The sequence below is a fragment of the Scyliorhinus canicula genome, chromosome 1, assembly GCF_902713615.1.
Source record: "Scyliorhinus canicula chromosome 1, sScyCan1.1, whole genome shotgun sequence".
Taxonomy (NCBI): domain Eukaryota; kingdom Metazoa; phylum Chordata; class Chondrichthyes; order Carcharhiniformes; family Scyliorhinidae; genus Scyliorhinus; species Scyliorhinus canicula.
Window position 1 is genome coordinate 131602388 of NC_052146.1, and position 16730 is coordinate 131619117.

The window sequence follows — 16730 nt, forward strand, 5'->3', positions numbered from 1 at the left end:
GAGTGTCAGTTAAACATTTCATGGGAAAGAAGGCCTTTCCGACAATGCAGCACTTCATAGGTACTGCACTGGATTGCCGGTCTTGATTTTTGAGTTCAAATCCCTGGAGTGGGTCTCGAACTCACAACTGTGTGTCGGAGAGGACGCCAGCAATTCAGTTAGGGCTGGCATACAGATGTGTCGTTTCGTTTCAGGGCAAATCACTGTCAAATCAAATCTTCACGAGGCGGCTAGGTTAAATGCAAGGATTAAATAGAAGTCTTATTTTGCAATCGTTCCACACACACAAAGTAAATATGGGGCACATTCTGGAATGGACGTTTTAACAAGTCTGATGGAAGTGGCCCCGATATTTCTCCTCCTTGGGATTCTCGTCTTACAGCTGCCCAATTACTGCGTGTTCTTTTTTTTAAATGGGTTTGGGAAAAATAATTGAAGTATTTTGACAGACCCATTCTTTTCAATAACACTGTGAAATGAACAAATTGTTTATTTATTTATGCGGCAGGCGAGCAATAATTAGTGCCACTTACCGAGACCGGGGTTCATAATGAATAAGCAATGGCGGTTGTTCACCAGTCAACCTCCATGTGGTATTATTAAAAACAAGGCTTTGCGAGTGTAGCGCAAATGGTAGTGGCATCATTTCACTCTTAAATTAGTGTAATTGTTGAAATGTGTGTGTGTGTGTGGGGGGGGGGGGGGGGGTGGATGTGTACATCTATCTCCATATAGTTGCAAATCTATATGATCAAAATAGTGAGAGGACACGGCACTCCGGATTAGGTAACGTTAAGTCAATGTAAACTGGTGTTGCTGGGAGGGGATCTTGACTCATTTCCGTGTCCTGCCACAGATTCTTTTCATGGATGGAGTCAATAGTTGGTACAGTAGAAACCATGGCCCGAAATGTTACAACCCACCACCTGTTGAGGTATCCAAAACCCTCGTCCGCCTGTTTGTTTCTAGGTTTCTACCACTGATTTGTTGCTGGGCTCCTTAACTTCAACAAGGTCAATGACTTTGTGAATGCAAAGAGTGAAAGGATTCGAGGGCCGATCGCAGACAAATTAATTACCACAAACATGATTCCAACAATATTGAAATGAGAGTAATTGGAACGAAATGAATCCCAGGTATTTAAACGGGAGAACCTGCACTTTTAAACAATAACCTATAAATGGCCTGAGAAGTGATCCGCTACTTATTGCTCGCTGCAGTAGGGTTGGGCAGCACCGTGGTTAGCACTGTTGCTTCACAGCTCCAGGGTCCCAGTGGACCACTTTCTGCGCAGAGTCTGCACATTCTCTCTGTGTCCCTGTGTCTGTGTGGGTTTCCTCCGGGTGCTCCAGGTTCCTCCCACAAGTCCCGAAAGACTAGCTGTTGGGTGAATTGGACATTCTGAATTCTCCCTCTCTGTACCCAAACAGGCGCCGGAATGTGGCGACTAGGGGCTTTTCGGCAACTTCACTGCAGTGTTAATGTAAGCCTACTTGTGACAATAATAAAGATTATTATTATTTACATTTAAGAGCATGGGTTTGATTATTGCACTTAAAAAGCCGAGTTTCAGCTCACCACCTTTGCAAACGTTCAATCGAACAAGCGGTGAATTAGAAAGCACATAGTTGGATCAAACCTGAATATATAATGAAATAAATGGGACCCAAACCCTGACTCTAAACAAGTATAACATTCCCATGTGTTTATCCATTTACTCTAATTACGTAGCAGGCTGGTCCAAGAGTCAAATGTAATTTGATGATTAATTCATCAAAATTAAACTGTACACGCTCATAAACAACGCTTTTAATCTGTCCCCCACCCCGCCCCCTCAGATCCCAGTATCGAACATCTGACCGACAACATTGCTCCTTATCTCAGAAAAAGGACGAGCGATGGAACGTGAAAAGTGCGGCATAAAAAGGAAAAATTGAACAGAGTTAAAATCTTGCTGTTTTTTTGCGTTGCTTGATATTTCAATCCGCTAGCCCTGAATTGGCATGTAAGGAACCACACTGAACTCGTTTATTTCATAGGCCAAGAACTGATTTGTTCTGCCCTTTGTACTTTAGAAAGGTGTGCTGAACAATATAACACTTCCCTTCCCAAACTCCTGCACGGGCGGCATAGCGGTTAGCACTGCTGCCTCACAGTTCCAAGGATCCGCGTTCAATTCCCGCCTCGGGTGATAGTGTTGCATTTCCCCCCCATGTCTGGTGGGTTTCCTCCCATAAATCGCAAAGATGTGTACTAGGTGGACTGGCCTTGGTTATGGGGAAAGGGTAGAGACATGGGTTCAAGTTAGGGTTAGGGTTAACCTTAAGTAGGGCGCTCTTTCTAAGCGTGGTGCAGACTCGATGGGCTAAATGGTCTCCTGCATTGTAAATTCTATGCTTCTATTGCTGTATTTTAAAAGCTACACGGGGCAGTGGGTATCTTAGAGGGTTAAAGCAGTTGTTGCACATTAAAGACATGCCAACAATTTGGGTTAAAAGTCTCCATATGTCCTGCTTGTTTATGGTCACTTTGGGATTTAAACTTAAGCATCTGTGATACGACAATAATAGTCATCAACAGGAAATCCTATTTACATCTAAACACGTTGACAGAAGAGATCCGACTGCAGTTTGCTGTGCTGGTTTGCGATGAAGTAACTAGATAGATACTGTTTGGGGCGATTAGCTTCCCTTTTACAGGAGAAGGGGGTGAACCAGTGTATGCTTACCCTGGAAAATGGTCGCCAACATGATTGCCTTGCATGCATTTTAGATCATTCTTAAGCAGAATATCAATTATTTTGTCCGGTAACGCTTATTCACCGACACGCCACAGGAGGAGAATAAAGTACAGGAATTGCAAATCTCATGAATTTTAAAAGCATGAACATGTTGGCGTGAAAATCGGTATTTCGTGTTAGGTGGTACTGATCTGTCTTGGAAACAAGAGGAACCCGAGCTATTCTTTCAATATACGCCCCTTGCCGTACTTGTCTATTCCACAGCCACCAGGTGCTACATTGCTGCCGACATGTGTAAGTCCCAAGTAATTTCACCCTCAGTTCACATGTTACACACGATGGAATGGAGCCCCGAACATTGTGTCTCTTTGCTATTTGCACTGCATTACAAAAACAGGCATTTCATCAGTAAGTCTCGTGCTACAGGACAAAATGTGGACTGGGACCAGGCTAATGTAGAGGTCATTAATAAAGGAAACCCTTCAAATGTATTTTGCCCATTATTATTATTAGATCAAATATATTTCCCTTTTTGCTGTTCCTTCGGTGTCTAGATCTTATTTAACTACCAGGACTGTCAACTCGTCCTCAACCTCTTTTGAACAAACACAGGCGAGTATGGTCTGGGTAATTTCTATGTTTGAAAATAAGGTAGAAACAAACTTCACACGTCGATTCCGAAACATCCTCTTTAGAAGATAAAGGCAAAGTTCTACCCTCCCTGGTATTGCCACAGTTTTATTGCCTGTGAACTTTAATATATATATTTCCGTTTTTGCAATTCTTTTGGGTGTACAAAGTACATGGCTCAGGATGAATTCAAGTGTGTTCGATTCTGAACAGACAGGAGACAAAATATAATGGCGTTTATATTTCTCAGATAAAAGTAATTCTACCAAATTGTATCTTTACAATTGGCATCTTGTGACATGCCAATCTAATAAAATAATTAAAAATCAAGCTGAACGGCAACTTTAAAAAAAATTACAACTTGTAAAATTAACTTTTATCCCGGAGGTGTAAAATAAATTAGATTGGCTTCTGTCTTTAGAGAACGCAACGCATTTGAATTAATCTTCAACATATAATTACAGAAGCTAACAAGAATAAATTATACTGCGCGAACCACATATCTACAACTATATCTATTACCCCTCAATTTAAGGCTATGGTCCCCTCGTGCTAGCCACCTCCATCCGCGGAGAAGGCTCTCGCTGTCCACCCTATCTAACCCTCTGATCATTTTGTATGCCTCTATTAAGTCACCTCTTAACCTTCTTCTCTCTAACGAAAACAACCTCAAGTCCATCAGCCTTTCCTCATAGATTTTCCCTCCATACCAGGCAACATCCTGGTAAATCGCCTCTGCACCGTTCCAAAGCTTCCACGTCCTTCCTATAATGAGGCGACCAGAACTGTACGCAATACTCCAAATGCGGCCGTACCAGAGTTTGGTACAGCTGCATCATGACCTCATGGCTCCGGAACTCAATCCCTCTACCAATAAAGGCCACACACCATAGGCCTTCTTCACAACCCTATCAACCTGGGTGGCAACTTTCAGGGATCTATGTACATGACACCGAGATCCCTCTGCTCATCCACACTACCAAGAATTTTACCATTAGCCAATATTCCGCATTCCTGTTATTCTTTCCAAGTGAATCACCTCACACTTCTCCACATTAAACTCCATTTGCCACCTCTCAGCCCAGCTCTGCAGCTTATCTATGTCCCTCTGTAACCTGCAACATCCTTCCGCACTGTCTACAACTCCACCGACTTTAGTGTCGTCTGCAAATTTACTCACCCATCCTTCTGCGCCCTCCTCTAGGTCATTTATAAAAATGACAAACAGCAACGGCCCCAGAACAGATCCTTGTGGTACGCCACTCGTAACTGAACTCCATTCTGAACATTTCCCATCAACTACCACTCTCTGTCTTCTTTCAACTAGCCAATTTCTGATCCACATCTCTAAATCACCCTCAATCCCCAGCCTCCGTATTTTGCAATAGCCGACCGTGGGAACCTTATCAAACGCTTTACTGAAATCCATATACACCACATCAACTGCTCTACCCTCGTCTACCTGTTCAGTCACCTTCTCAAAGAACTCGATAAGGTTTGTGAGGCATGTACTCAATAAAATCGGGAGAGTTACGATTATACTAAGTTAGAAGTTACTGAGGTCCTCAAAGAATTGTGTCAATTTTCTAGTTTCCAAGAAACAATAAAAAGTGATAAGAACTCCTGTGTGACTTGATTATTGTTTCATTTCAGAACAATTCGCGTTGGCCAAGGATAAAAGTATCAGACTGAACTTTTACTCAAGGCGAGTTTGCTGTCCCAAATTTAAGAGCGAACGAAGATCCGGTCAAATCAGCCTCGTACATGAAATCTGCTTCTCTGATTTTGCATATTATAATGACTCCAAAACAAGCAAGAATACGATGTGCTGATGTAGGTCTGGTTGGTTTGGGAAATATGCCTGTTAAGCAAACTACTACTTCAGTGCATCCATTAATGGACTGGATTTCCCCCCGCTGTCCCTTCGCTCTCTATCTGATTTAACTGCCAGGACTATTCACTTAATTTGTTTTGCTCCTTAACACAGACGAGCAAGGTCTCGGTCATTTCTATGTTTGAAAATAAGGTAGAAACAAACTTCACATATTGATTCCCAGCCATCCTCTTTAGAGAATAAAAGCAAAGTTATACCCTCCCTGGGATTTCCACAGTTCTATTGACTGTGAACTTTAGGGGGTAGTGGTATTAGGGAGAATGTGATATTAGGGCGACTGTGGTACTCGGGGAATGCGGCATCAGGGGGTTTGTGGCATTAAGAGGAATGTGATATTTGAGCAGTTTGAATTTGAGGGAATGTGAGATGATGGGAAGGGGGCGTGCTGCGACATCATGGGGTAATATTGGGAGGTGGCGAAACATTTTAGGAAACATTGGGGAATATGATCGTAGGGGAAGATGTGGCGTCAGGGGGAAATGTGATATTAGGGGACATATAATATGTGACATTCTAGGTATATGATAATAGGGGGGATGAGTGACAATAGGGAACTATGGCATTAGGGACAATGTGATACTGGGGAGGATGTGACATTCGGGGACGTGATATCGAGGGAATGTGATTTTAGGGGAAATGTGAGATGGGGACTTTGAGAGAAGTGTGACATTAGGAGCGGGATGGGGGGGGGGGAGTAACATTGAATCGAAGTTGAACATAATGAAAATGTCGCCCCATGCCGCCTGTAAACATGTTTCTCAGCTTGTACAGGCAGCACCTGCGTGTAGCAAACTAGTAAAAGCCAGGCAAGTTCTAACATTCCGTGGATTCTTCGCAATTAGCTTCATTTTCCAGGTGTTTGTGGCTTGTGCTGTATCTGTTCTGATAATTTACAAGGCATCCCGGGGTTCTCGAATTCTTTAAGGGCGAACGTTCACAGAGCAGGAAGTCATCAAACTTCCTTTATTACCCCAAATACATTGTATCTGACGAGTTTACAGAGTGTTGTCACTCCCTTTCTACGTGGCTATATTTTAGTAGTCAGAAGTGGAAAACTTCAGTTGGTTTCCATCTCTGATCTTGGAGAATATTTAGGAACTTGTTTTAATGCAGTTCTTATATAAATATGTAGAGCATGTGCACGATGCGCTAAACGACATCTAAATCCTGATTAAAGCATCATTAATCCGTCATCACCACGGTGATGGTCAGATGTGAAAGTATACCTGGTAATTTTATATTGGAAACAAGCTCTAAATTTATCCACATTTTGTGGGAATTTCAGTTTTAAATAGGAGAAAACAGTGACAACAGCAAGAGGTATTACTATAGTATTCTCAAACAATTATTTACCAGGGCTCAAGTACTTTGCGCGGGTGACAGCCTGTTTCTCACTAAACTGACTCCTGGATTGGAAGAAGTGTGAACGGTTCCCTCCACTTTAATCGCGCAACTGGTTTAGAATTTACATCGAAACTCAAGAAATGTGAATTGCATACTGATTCACCCTGCGGATATACCTCTGGCAGCAAACATCCTTAAACCAGGCTAACTGGTACAGTGATTAAAACTCACTTCTATAAAGGTCCGATTGTTAGATAACTATCGGGTTGCAATGAGGAGATACAGTATGAAGCCGCTCAAGTGAAAACATCACTTTTTAGCACATTAATCCATTGACCAACCTTCGAACTAAGTAAAAGGCGATTTAAAATTAAACACTAAAGTGTTGTTTGAATCCAACCAATCTAAAATAATATTTTATTTATATTCCCATTGCATTTCAAATTAATATTGTGAAATAAACTTATTCGATCGCGCACAACGGACGCATGTATTAATTTGTGTATATGTAGATTACTAATCCTACCCCACCTCCTAGTAACTAGAATTCCACTGGCTTGCTAGCTGGACCATGTTGTGGAAAATGCAATATATTTTAGTTACGTGTACCGCAGGATTTTGCTGGGAGCGGTGGATTGAGTGTTGTTCGAGCCACAGGGGTGCGATTTTCAGTGGCCTTTTGAGAAACGCTAAAAAACAATGTAAAAATAAGCGCGCGTTTCGATTTCGGTGTGCGTGTGGGGGGGGGGGGGGGGGGGGGGTGTTAATGTGCACAATGTTCGCCGATTCTGAAACTTTTTAAAGTCTCTTTTCGTTGCCTCGGCGTCACTTTGCTATTTCCAGCAGTTGCAAACGCCAAACTCCGGCACTGGGACGGAGAAGTCAAAGAGCAGTGACAGAACTCAAACCCCGCCATTGACATTGAGAGCATCTCCCACCTCCCTCCGCGCACAGTTTACAATGGGGTGGGAAGGCTGAGCGCGTCCAGCCAGGGAAAATCCGATCGGATATCACTTTGCTGAAATGATTACAGAGAATGATTGCATCGATAGGCAGGGAAGGTCCTCGCTGCCAGTGTACTGTTTATAGTCACAATGATCCTCGCTCTTGCCGATCGCGCGGGCGAATTCTCTCGGTTTTTGTTCTGTCACTGTAAATTTGAAATCTTTTTTCTTTGGGAGGGGGCTGCCAAACGCGCCGAAGTTAATAGGGCGAGCAGTGTTTTCAGGGCCTATAATTTTAAAAAGCTTTCAGTGGACCAATCCACCGGGATCAGGATGAACAAATCCCGCCAGTGCTGGAGTACAGGATGCAACCGTACAACCCCCAGTGTGATATGTTCAATTCCTATCGTTCTTTATTTAACTAAGGGCATCTTGCCACTCCAGAATGGATTGTAGCGAAGACCTCAAAGTCGAAACGACCCAGTTTGAAAATAATCATGAACTTCTATTGTTTTTGTGACTCCGGTTAACTTGAGAAGAGACGGAATCCGAATACTAGACGTGAATGTGGAACTGGGCTATTTTCAAATTGTGGAATTGACGGCTTTTTATCAACGAGGCTGAAGCTGCAAAATGTTTCCACAATAACAACAGGAATCATTCGCGCGCGTTCCTCTTGCTGTTACAATAAAAATAGATACAACGCGTCATGTGGTTGTCACTTTCATAGCGAACACCGTTGGATCTATCAGGAAAGTCAGGTCACAATAATAAACAGCGCAATGATCTGAAACTTGGCAGCAGGGTTCTCACATTTGCCCCCCCCCCCCCCCCCCCAGATGAATAGCCAGTACCGTGTTAAATCTGTACAGTTCTATGTTAAGGAGGGCTGCTGCGGCAGATTCACCCTGATACTGCTTCCTGTTCAGTGAAACTTGTCAAATTGTGTTATGATCACCCAGCCATATTTTAAACACAAACCTACAAATCTTTCACGCGAACCGAGAGGAAAGGGAAGGAGCCGGACCAAGCGCACAATCCGAGGTGTGACAATAATGAACTGTCTGTATTAATAAACTGTCACTTCCCCTTGGTTTAAGATGTCTCTACTTCGCTTTTCTTTCCAAACCAGCTTGTTGTTGTCAGGAGCGTTGCATGTAGGTCAGAATGATTCTAAAGCACTAGGATCCGTCATCACATGTTACATACCCGGGCCCTTATCCTTCAAACGGCATCTCAGTTGGGCAGATTTCGATTGGAAAATATTTATCATTTAACAATGAAATTGGTATATCAATTTACCTTTCGCCAAATCGGATGATGATTTAGAAATCGATTGGAATATACATTTGCAAAATGAAACTCAAATATGTTCCGATTCGAGCAGGAAGCCCTAATTCAAGAATTAAAGTGGAATGTGGTTCTATTTCCTCAATATATTTACATAATAAAAATGGAGAGGAGACGGCTGCATTAAAACAAGTCATCTTTTCGCATTGCTGAGTGACGATAAATTCGGTTGTCAGTATTAGCAAACAATACTCTCCCGTGCAGGGATCCCGGGGACGAGCACATAATGAGCCAATTCATTGTAAACTTAACAAGTATGTGTGCCCCAATTTATTTTAGTTAATCTGTACAAACTATCGCGCGTAACACGGTGTCAGGGATAACTTTTAAGTTTAGTCCAATATTTCTTAGGGCCTTTTTTTATTCAGAGTTACTAAATTCTCCTGAAATAATTATGCTTCTCTTCCCCGCGATGTGCATATGGAATTGTTATCAAGCGTCAACTCCATTGGGCTCCGTACCTGCACATCGTCCAGTCCGTGATGGTTAAGGGCATGGAGAGCGAGCGTGTCCACCAGTCCATGGTTAGAGTCGAGGCCGTGGCCGGAGTGCAGCAACACATCAGGCCGCCGGATGCCATGGTAATCCCGGCGGTGGTCGAGGCTTGACAACTGGGACAGACCCCGCGGTTGGTGCAGGATGCCCTGCTCAGCTGCCACTTCCTGGCGCTGCCTCTGTTGCCACGGGTGCTGCTGGGGCTGGTGCAGGGGGCTGGCCAGGGAGTAAGGGTCGTTGACGTGAGCGTACGGCTCCTGGCTCTGGGGGTAGGGCAGAGGCTGGTAGGGTGGCGGGAAGTACGGCGGCTGGAAATCCGAGGAAGGGGTGTGAGAGAGCGGCGGGGCGGTGGAATAGGGAGCCTGGCTCATGGAGCCCAGCTGAGCCAGGCGGGCACTGTGACTCCCATTCATCCCATCGTGCCGGTCCTGGAAAAGACAATCGAGAGAGGCGGATTAGAGCAGCGAAAACTCACCCATGCACACAGCAGCGAGTGAGAGCAGACAGCACAGTCGTTCCGGTCCCGTTTTATTATCTGACTTCACTTTTCGAATATATATAATCGATCTTTTTTTAAAAAATCATATTTATTCCTGGTTGAAATCTCACTTTCGTTTCTAGTTCGCCGTGTCATTATTCGAATTATATTTGTCCTCTCTGTCTACAACTCTACCCCCCCCCCCCCCCCCCCCCCCCACATCCCTCCCATAAGTTGCTGCGAACAAACATATCAACCATATATCTGGAAATAAAATCAAGCGCCCGACCCCAGAGGAGACAATATCCCCCACCCCCCCCACCCCAGCGCACACCCAGTCCCCCGTTTGTTTGTATTTTGCTGCTGTATTGATATATTAAAGTTGCCTGGTGTGAGAGTTTGTTCATAGCTCCATTGTGAAATGCCGAAAAGTTGGCCCAAATAACGAAAGCGATGGAAAAAAAAACCCCAGTTAAGCATCTGCCGGACATTATTTGGGAAGGCAATCCTCGTCTGTCTCACACCATTCGCCGAATCTACTTTCAGTTCCATCTACTCGGCAGCGCTTCCCCCGCTCCGCCGGACTCACCATCGCTGCATATGTGTGAACCAACATCTGTGCGATCTGCGGGACAGCGAATCCCAAACAATCCCAGTTTCTTCTTTCTATTTTTGCAACGGTCGGGACAAATTCCAAAGAATTAGGAGAAAGCGAGCCCCAAATCCATAAAGATCCGTGTGTGTGTGGGGGGGTATGTTTGGATGAGGAAGTCAAGCTGAAGGAGTTTGAGGCTGGGATCGGGTGCGAGTTTCTCTCTCTCCCTCCCTGTGTGTGTCTCTCTGAGTCGCGGCTTTTCTCTGCTATTAAATATCAGCAAATCTTTAATCAGCCGAGCGTGAACGAGCGCCGCGCGTCCCCGACGCTCGGCTCCGGGGACGCGCACTTCCTGTGTCAGATTCAACAACTCCTGGTCTGCCAGAGAAAGGGAAATAGCGAAGGGACCAAAACGAGACGTGTACAAAGAAAAAAAAAAAGCAGAGACAATGTCACAGGTTTTGCACATTTTGCTTTTATTTCACACTTGTCTCTGCGGCCCTTCTGCCCATCAGCTCCTCGCAACCTCCCACATGCCGGGCACTTTGTGGCTGGAGCTGGGGAGCAAATGGTTCAAAGCCCGAGGACAGCGGGCAGAAGGAGGCGAGCCACTCGAAAAGCAGAACAGTCGTTGACATTTTACAGAAAACAGAAGCACTTTAAGTAAAAATAAACGGCTTTTTGAATGTAGAATAAGCGCGGCACCAACTGCTGCCCGGACTTCTGTCCTAACCTTTGCGGGAGGACAACTTGCTAAAAGTTAGGGAGGAGATGGAAGCCGGCAATCGCCGCGGCGACTGGCTTCTTCTACCTTTTCTACCGTCCAGGGAAGTTGCCCCAGGGCCTGTTTTAAATCTGAATGCATCGAGCAGTTGGCGTCGCTCGAGGCTTCGCAGCTTCAGTCCAAAGAGCTGCCCGCTTTCCCAATTCTCAGCTCCGTCCCCGACGCCATCTCCTCCGACAAAGAAAAAGAACAAAATGTTGCAGTTAATCTTTGTTCAGTGTCCTCTTGTTATGCTCGGTGTATGCGTGGAAATTAAATGAAATTAAACATTATTCAGAACACGGTTATGAAATATTCATAAACTGCCTTCTGTGCAGTATGTTGGTACAGGTAACTGCATACTTCAGGCTTCTGTCTTTTGGTGGGCATGCCAAAATATTGAAATATAATGGTGAAATATTTCTATTTTAATATAATAAAGATATTTAACAAATTATTTTCAAGAGTAAACATCAAGGCCCACACAGTCTAGCCATGTATTTATTTATAGTCTTTGCACAGCTTCCTTTCTGGGTACTCGGTGTTTTCTATTTTTCCTGCCCTTCCAATACTAATCTTTTCCTCTTAACTCATGCGGTTTACAAGAGGTTCTTTCTCTAAACCAAGTCCAAAGGATTGCGAATGTGTTTAAAAAAAAGTTTCAGACTGCAATGGCATTGGGTAAATATGCGCAACGTTGCCATTGTAATCTTCAACGCGCTCTGACAAAATCTTTCCTACATTTTCAAATAATTGATGTTGAAACAAAGATGATAATTAACAGGTGTAACAAACGAACTAATTCCTGGACTAATCTTTAGCAGCGGAAATGTGTCTGTGTTCTTCTTTCTTCGTCCATTCAGCTGCCTTGGTTTGTGGCAATTATTGTCCCAGTTATTTTTCAGTTAGAATTTATTCAGGCAGATGAACGGGAAAGTGTATCAATGGCGGCTGACACACACACACACTGAAGACTCTGTACAACCGAAAAGGGCCTGAGTGGGGGGGGGGGGGGGGGGAGGGGAGACGGAACCAACTCCAATTTTAATCAACATGCACCTGGATCAATACAGCATTTAAATCTCAGAACAATAATTAAACTTCATCGTTACCTGCGAGCCAGGCTGTGTTCAGAAATATCCCGTCCTCACTCCAACGTATGAATAACCGCAACGTTAATAATACACTAAAGTGTGGGTCAGTTGTAGTGACCATTTCGTGGCGGCATTGCCACGGGGGATGGCTGATTTACATTTTAAATCCCCAATGTGTCGGTTGGATGTAATGTGCGTTGCACGATACATATAAATCGAACACTAACAATTCGATTTCCACGCAAAGACATTTTAAAGAAATAAAACGATATTCAAAAAACTTTCTCAAATTACCTGAAAGTTCAGAACTGTCCACCATAAATAGCAATAGACCAAAAACATACAACTAATTTAGAATGATCTTTGCGGTAGTAAGGATATGAATGCAGACCCTTGGCGATACCTTTGTATAAATGCAAGAAAAACGTGGCTTTACAAGTGTGCTTCTGTCGTCAATTTTAGCCGAATGGCATTTCAATCTTTTGCGAAGAGCCCGAGAGCTTCCTCCACTTTTTCTACCAGAAGCAATGTATGTTCCGGTCATTAATAACAGGTTATTGAGTGAAGAAAATGCTGTTATGAGAATAGGGATTGAGCAACGCCAATAGGAAATGTGCGAGGGAGAAAGATTTGTGGGTTCACTTTTTATTAAAGTAAGTGTCTGGGAGAAACATTGCGCCTGTGTGTGAGGGAGAGAGGGGCTAGGTGGTTCCGAATGTGCAGCTGTGCTGATATCAGTGCCTCTCGCTGGCGGTATTACTGCTGCACAATCTCCACACACAGGGGCTTTCTTCCCTTCATTCCAGTTGCACAGCCTCGTCCTGAGTAACTTTGTGTCAAGCACCGCACCTTGAAAAATGAAAAGTTTCTGATCTGTGGCGAGGTGGATTTCCTCGCTGCAGCTCAGGATCACGAGTAGTACATTTCATACACAGTGTTCAAAATAGCGCAAAACATTAATAAATTGCCAAGCTAAAGCAGGGCGGGAAACCGACATAACTGGAAGGACGGGTTCTACGCACATTTTGCACCCTCTCTGAGATGTAGTTGCCCCGTACATTACCATTTCATTTCTCACAGCTAAACAAACATATTTGAATGCGGTTCAGCGCAGAGTTTACTTCCCGATTAATGTGTTAGAAACTAATAGCGGAAACTAAGGCGGGGGGGGGGGGGGGGTCATTTTCCTTTCCATTGTGTTAAGAACATTTTTTGGATAATCAACGATTAGATTTTCAAAGAATATATTCTTCTGGGGTAATCTTCCTTTTCTTTAAAGGACAGACCCCAGGATATCTACAGGGAAATCTGTTGTGTGCAATTTACCTGAATACGGATCTCAAGATAATTGAACAATAACAGGCTTACACCCATGTTCTAACATACATGTAAATATGTGCATACACTTGACGAGGGTAGTTACAGCTTCATTGCGGCCCAATACACAGTTAGCCTCATTGACGGTTCCATCAGTTTATCATGTTCCTTCGAAATAAATCTACTACCTCTTTGCATTAAAGATAATGCCTTGTGAGGAGGGAAATATGTTAACGCGTGTTCTAAACACTGCGCAGGGAATAGGAATGTTTTGTTTTCGATAATGCGTCCTAGTCTGAAAAAGCTATATATGAAGCTGAGTATAACAGGGGTTTAGTTAGGCCTCGAGAAACTCCGATACTGGAAAAATAAACACATTTTTTCCCCCTTCAGGTTTAGTGCTGTTGGGGGCAGGGGAGAGGAGTGCATTGGTTAACCGTGCGGTGCAAAAGAAGGGGGTCCCGCAAGATATTAATCAGCTTTTAAAAGTTTTTGTGTGAAGGGATGACATTAGCTATTCATAAGACATTCAAACAGAAGGGGACCCGACTGTGCCTTATTAGCATTAACGCAATCCATCAATTCAAACTCGAGAGATGTGACTCTTCCCAGGTTATTAATCCGGCGTAGATGTCTCTTCCAGTTTTCGAAACTACACAAGTCACTCGACGCACCACATCCGCACGATTTCCTAGCGGTGAACACCAGGAAATGACAATACAGAAATCATTTGGGAGAAGCAAGTGGCGTTTGACTCAGTATTTTTTTAAAAATCCGCCAGCAACAATATTGCATTTATTTCAATGCAGAAATGTTTTGCAGCTTTGAAACGATTACATCCTCACAATTGACTTTTCCGTTTCTTTCGATTACATTATATCGAAACCCCATTTATCGTAGACTTTAAGTATTCCCACATGTGCAAATAATGCATCTTTTGTAAACGGTGCCTATTTGTAAATCATTTTCCTTCTTTGGTCTATTTCTGCGACTGGACGCTGGATGATCAGTTTGATGGCATTAACTACTCTCAACGAGCTGTGAGCTCGCGTGTTATTCAATACATTTTATTGCCACTCTTTAAGTTTATGATGTTAAACTGTTTTCTTAATGCAATCTTCATCGCAGATTGCTGTTATGCTTTCTGTTATAAATGTGTATGTGATTTGATTCTCTCTGCCATGTCTTTGTGTAATTCGCGTGTTGTTAGGCGATTTAGCCCTGGTTCTCGGTATGAGCTTTGAGGCACATTCGCAGATTGAAGATCTCACATTAAAATCAATTGAATTCTCCCTCTATCGCCTGCAGCAATTCCCAGCTTTTTGTTGTTGGGCAGAAGGAGAGAAACGGGCGGGATGAATCTTATCGTCTTTGGAACGACCTTTACACATTCTTTAAACAGTTCAACCTCGCCGTTGATTAAACCCCACTATTAAATGGTTCTGGTTTACAAATCCTATTTTCACTGCCAAAAAAATACTAATAGATTTACTTTCTCCTCTGGTCGATTTTTACAAAGAAATCTCAAGCCTGTCCGGCCAGTGACAGACTGCCGGAATGTTACTTAAAACGAATTATTTTCCAGAACGGCGGTTCTCAGTGAATTAAATGTATCGTTCCATCACCAACATGCGCGTACGCACCAATGCACATACAGGTTGCAAATGGCAAAGGATAAATCTAAAGTAAAAAAAACAACTGGTGAAAACAACATGGTTTGGCTCATTTTGCAAACTAAAAGTTCTAAAATGAGACTCCAATTTGAGGCATTTATAAAACTGGTCCTTGATACCAAGAGCAGTCAGGTTCACTTTGCAATAGTTAACATTACTGAGAAAAACACACACTGGCGCGCATGTTTATTTTCCATGGGTCGAGCCCCTTTTCTCTGTATGAAGTTCACAGTTCCCTTTGCGGTCCATGAGTGTGTTGCTGGATACAGAGCAGGTTCCATTCAGTGTGCTCTGCCTCAGCAACACCGTGTATCAGTGTCACAGCGACATCCAGTGGAACACACCGCAGCCGCAGCCCAGTTGATTGAAACTAAGTTCATGCCGGCAGCACAATAAGACTTAAAAATAATTATCCACATCAGGCCACTGCCACCTCCCAAATGACATACCTCACTGGGAAATATAATAATTCAATGCACTGAATGGTTTTCCATGTAAATCGAGGCGGACAACAGGTATGCCACCTCGCCACCAAATACTGAAGTTAGATTTAATTTGACTCTAAATTGTGATTCTTCTGAGTATTTAGGGTTATTTACAGGACGGTAATACGGATTGCAGAAGATCCTACAGTCCTGTTGCACTGGTGTCTACAATCTATCCATTCCTTTGCTCTGAAAAGCAGAATATGACGATTTTTCTAAAACTCTGGCATAAACGTTTTTATTCAGAGCTAGATTGTACCAGAAACTGGGATTATAGATTATAGATGCACAAAATCTGGTTCTCATTGGTGGTAACTGATTTAAATTAGTGGGTAATACTCAATGGAAAGGTGTCATTGGAGACTCACACATTCCTATTCCTAGTCTATCAGAGAGACTGATGTGCATGAGCTTCTGAAGCAGTCTAAGATCACATGAAGATGCAAGCTGACTCTAGCCTGGTAAGAATCCATATTCTAAAAGTCCTTGGACAATACTGAATCTTCTGGGAACTTTATACATTTCTCCTAGTCTAGGTAAAGGCTGTAAGTGCCTGTAGGCTCCCAATATTAAAAATTAACCTACCCAGGGACAGGGCTCTATTTGTGCATCCAAGCACAGCAACTTGTCACTAATCTCAATGTAACCCTCAGAGAAGTGGTGGTACAACAATATTGTGCTTTGCTGAGGATGACATGGTGGTACAACACTATTCTGCTTCAGAGGATGAAGCCACTCAAGCAATTCAGGAGTGCGTGATTGCTTTGGCTTTTGCACCAGTCACAGCAGAGGTTTTCAAACTCAGGGTCGCAACCCACGGGTGGGTCGCAGGCGGGTTTTGGGAGGGTCATGACGCTCGGTCACAGCGTTCCCCATCACGGGAGGAACGCCCAACTGCTGCGACCAGCTTTTTAAAATGCCGGCAATG

General features: G+C 43.5%; 1 protein-coding gene across 2 annotated transcripts in view; it reads right to left on the reverse strand.

The window, feature by feature from the left end:
- Positions 1-12370, reverse strand: part of LOC119967479 (transcription factor AP-2-beta-like) — a 112056-nt gene extending 99686 nt beyond the window's left edge. Inside the window, exons 1-2 of one of the 2 annotated variants that reach the window (XM_038800091.1) lie at positions 12346-12370; positions 9364-9825 (exon numbers count right to left, since the gene is read on the reverse strand). In XM_038800091.1, the coding sequence (XP_038656019.1) occupies positions 9364-9810 (447 nt within the window). In that variant the 5' untranslated portion in view covers positions 9811-9825; positions 12346-12370. Of the gene's footprint in view, positions 1-9363; positions 9826-10464; positions 10752-12345 lie in introns of those variants that run through there. The other variant, XM_038800083.1, reaches the window with a different exon arrangement.
- Positions 12371-16730: the final 4360 nt, after the last annotated feature.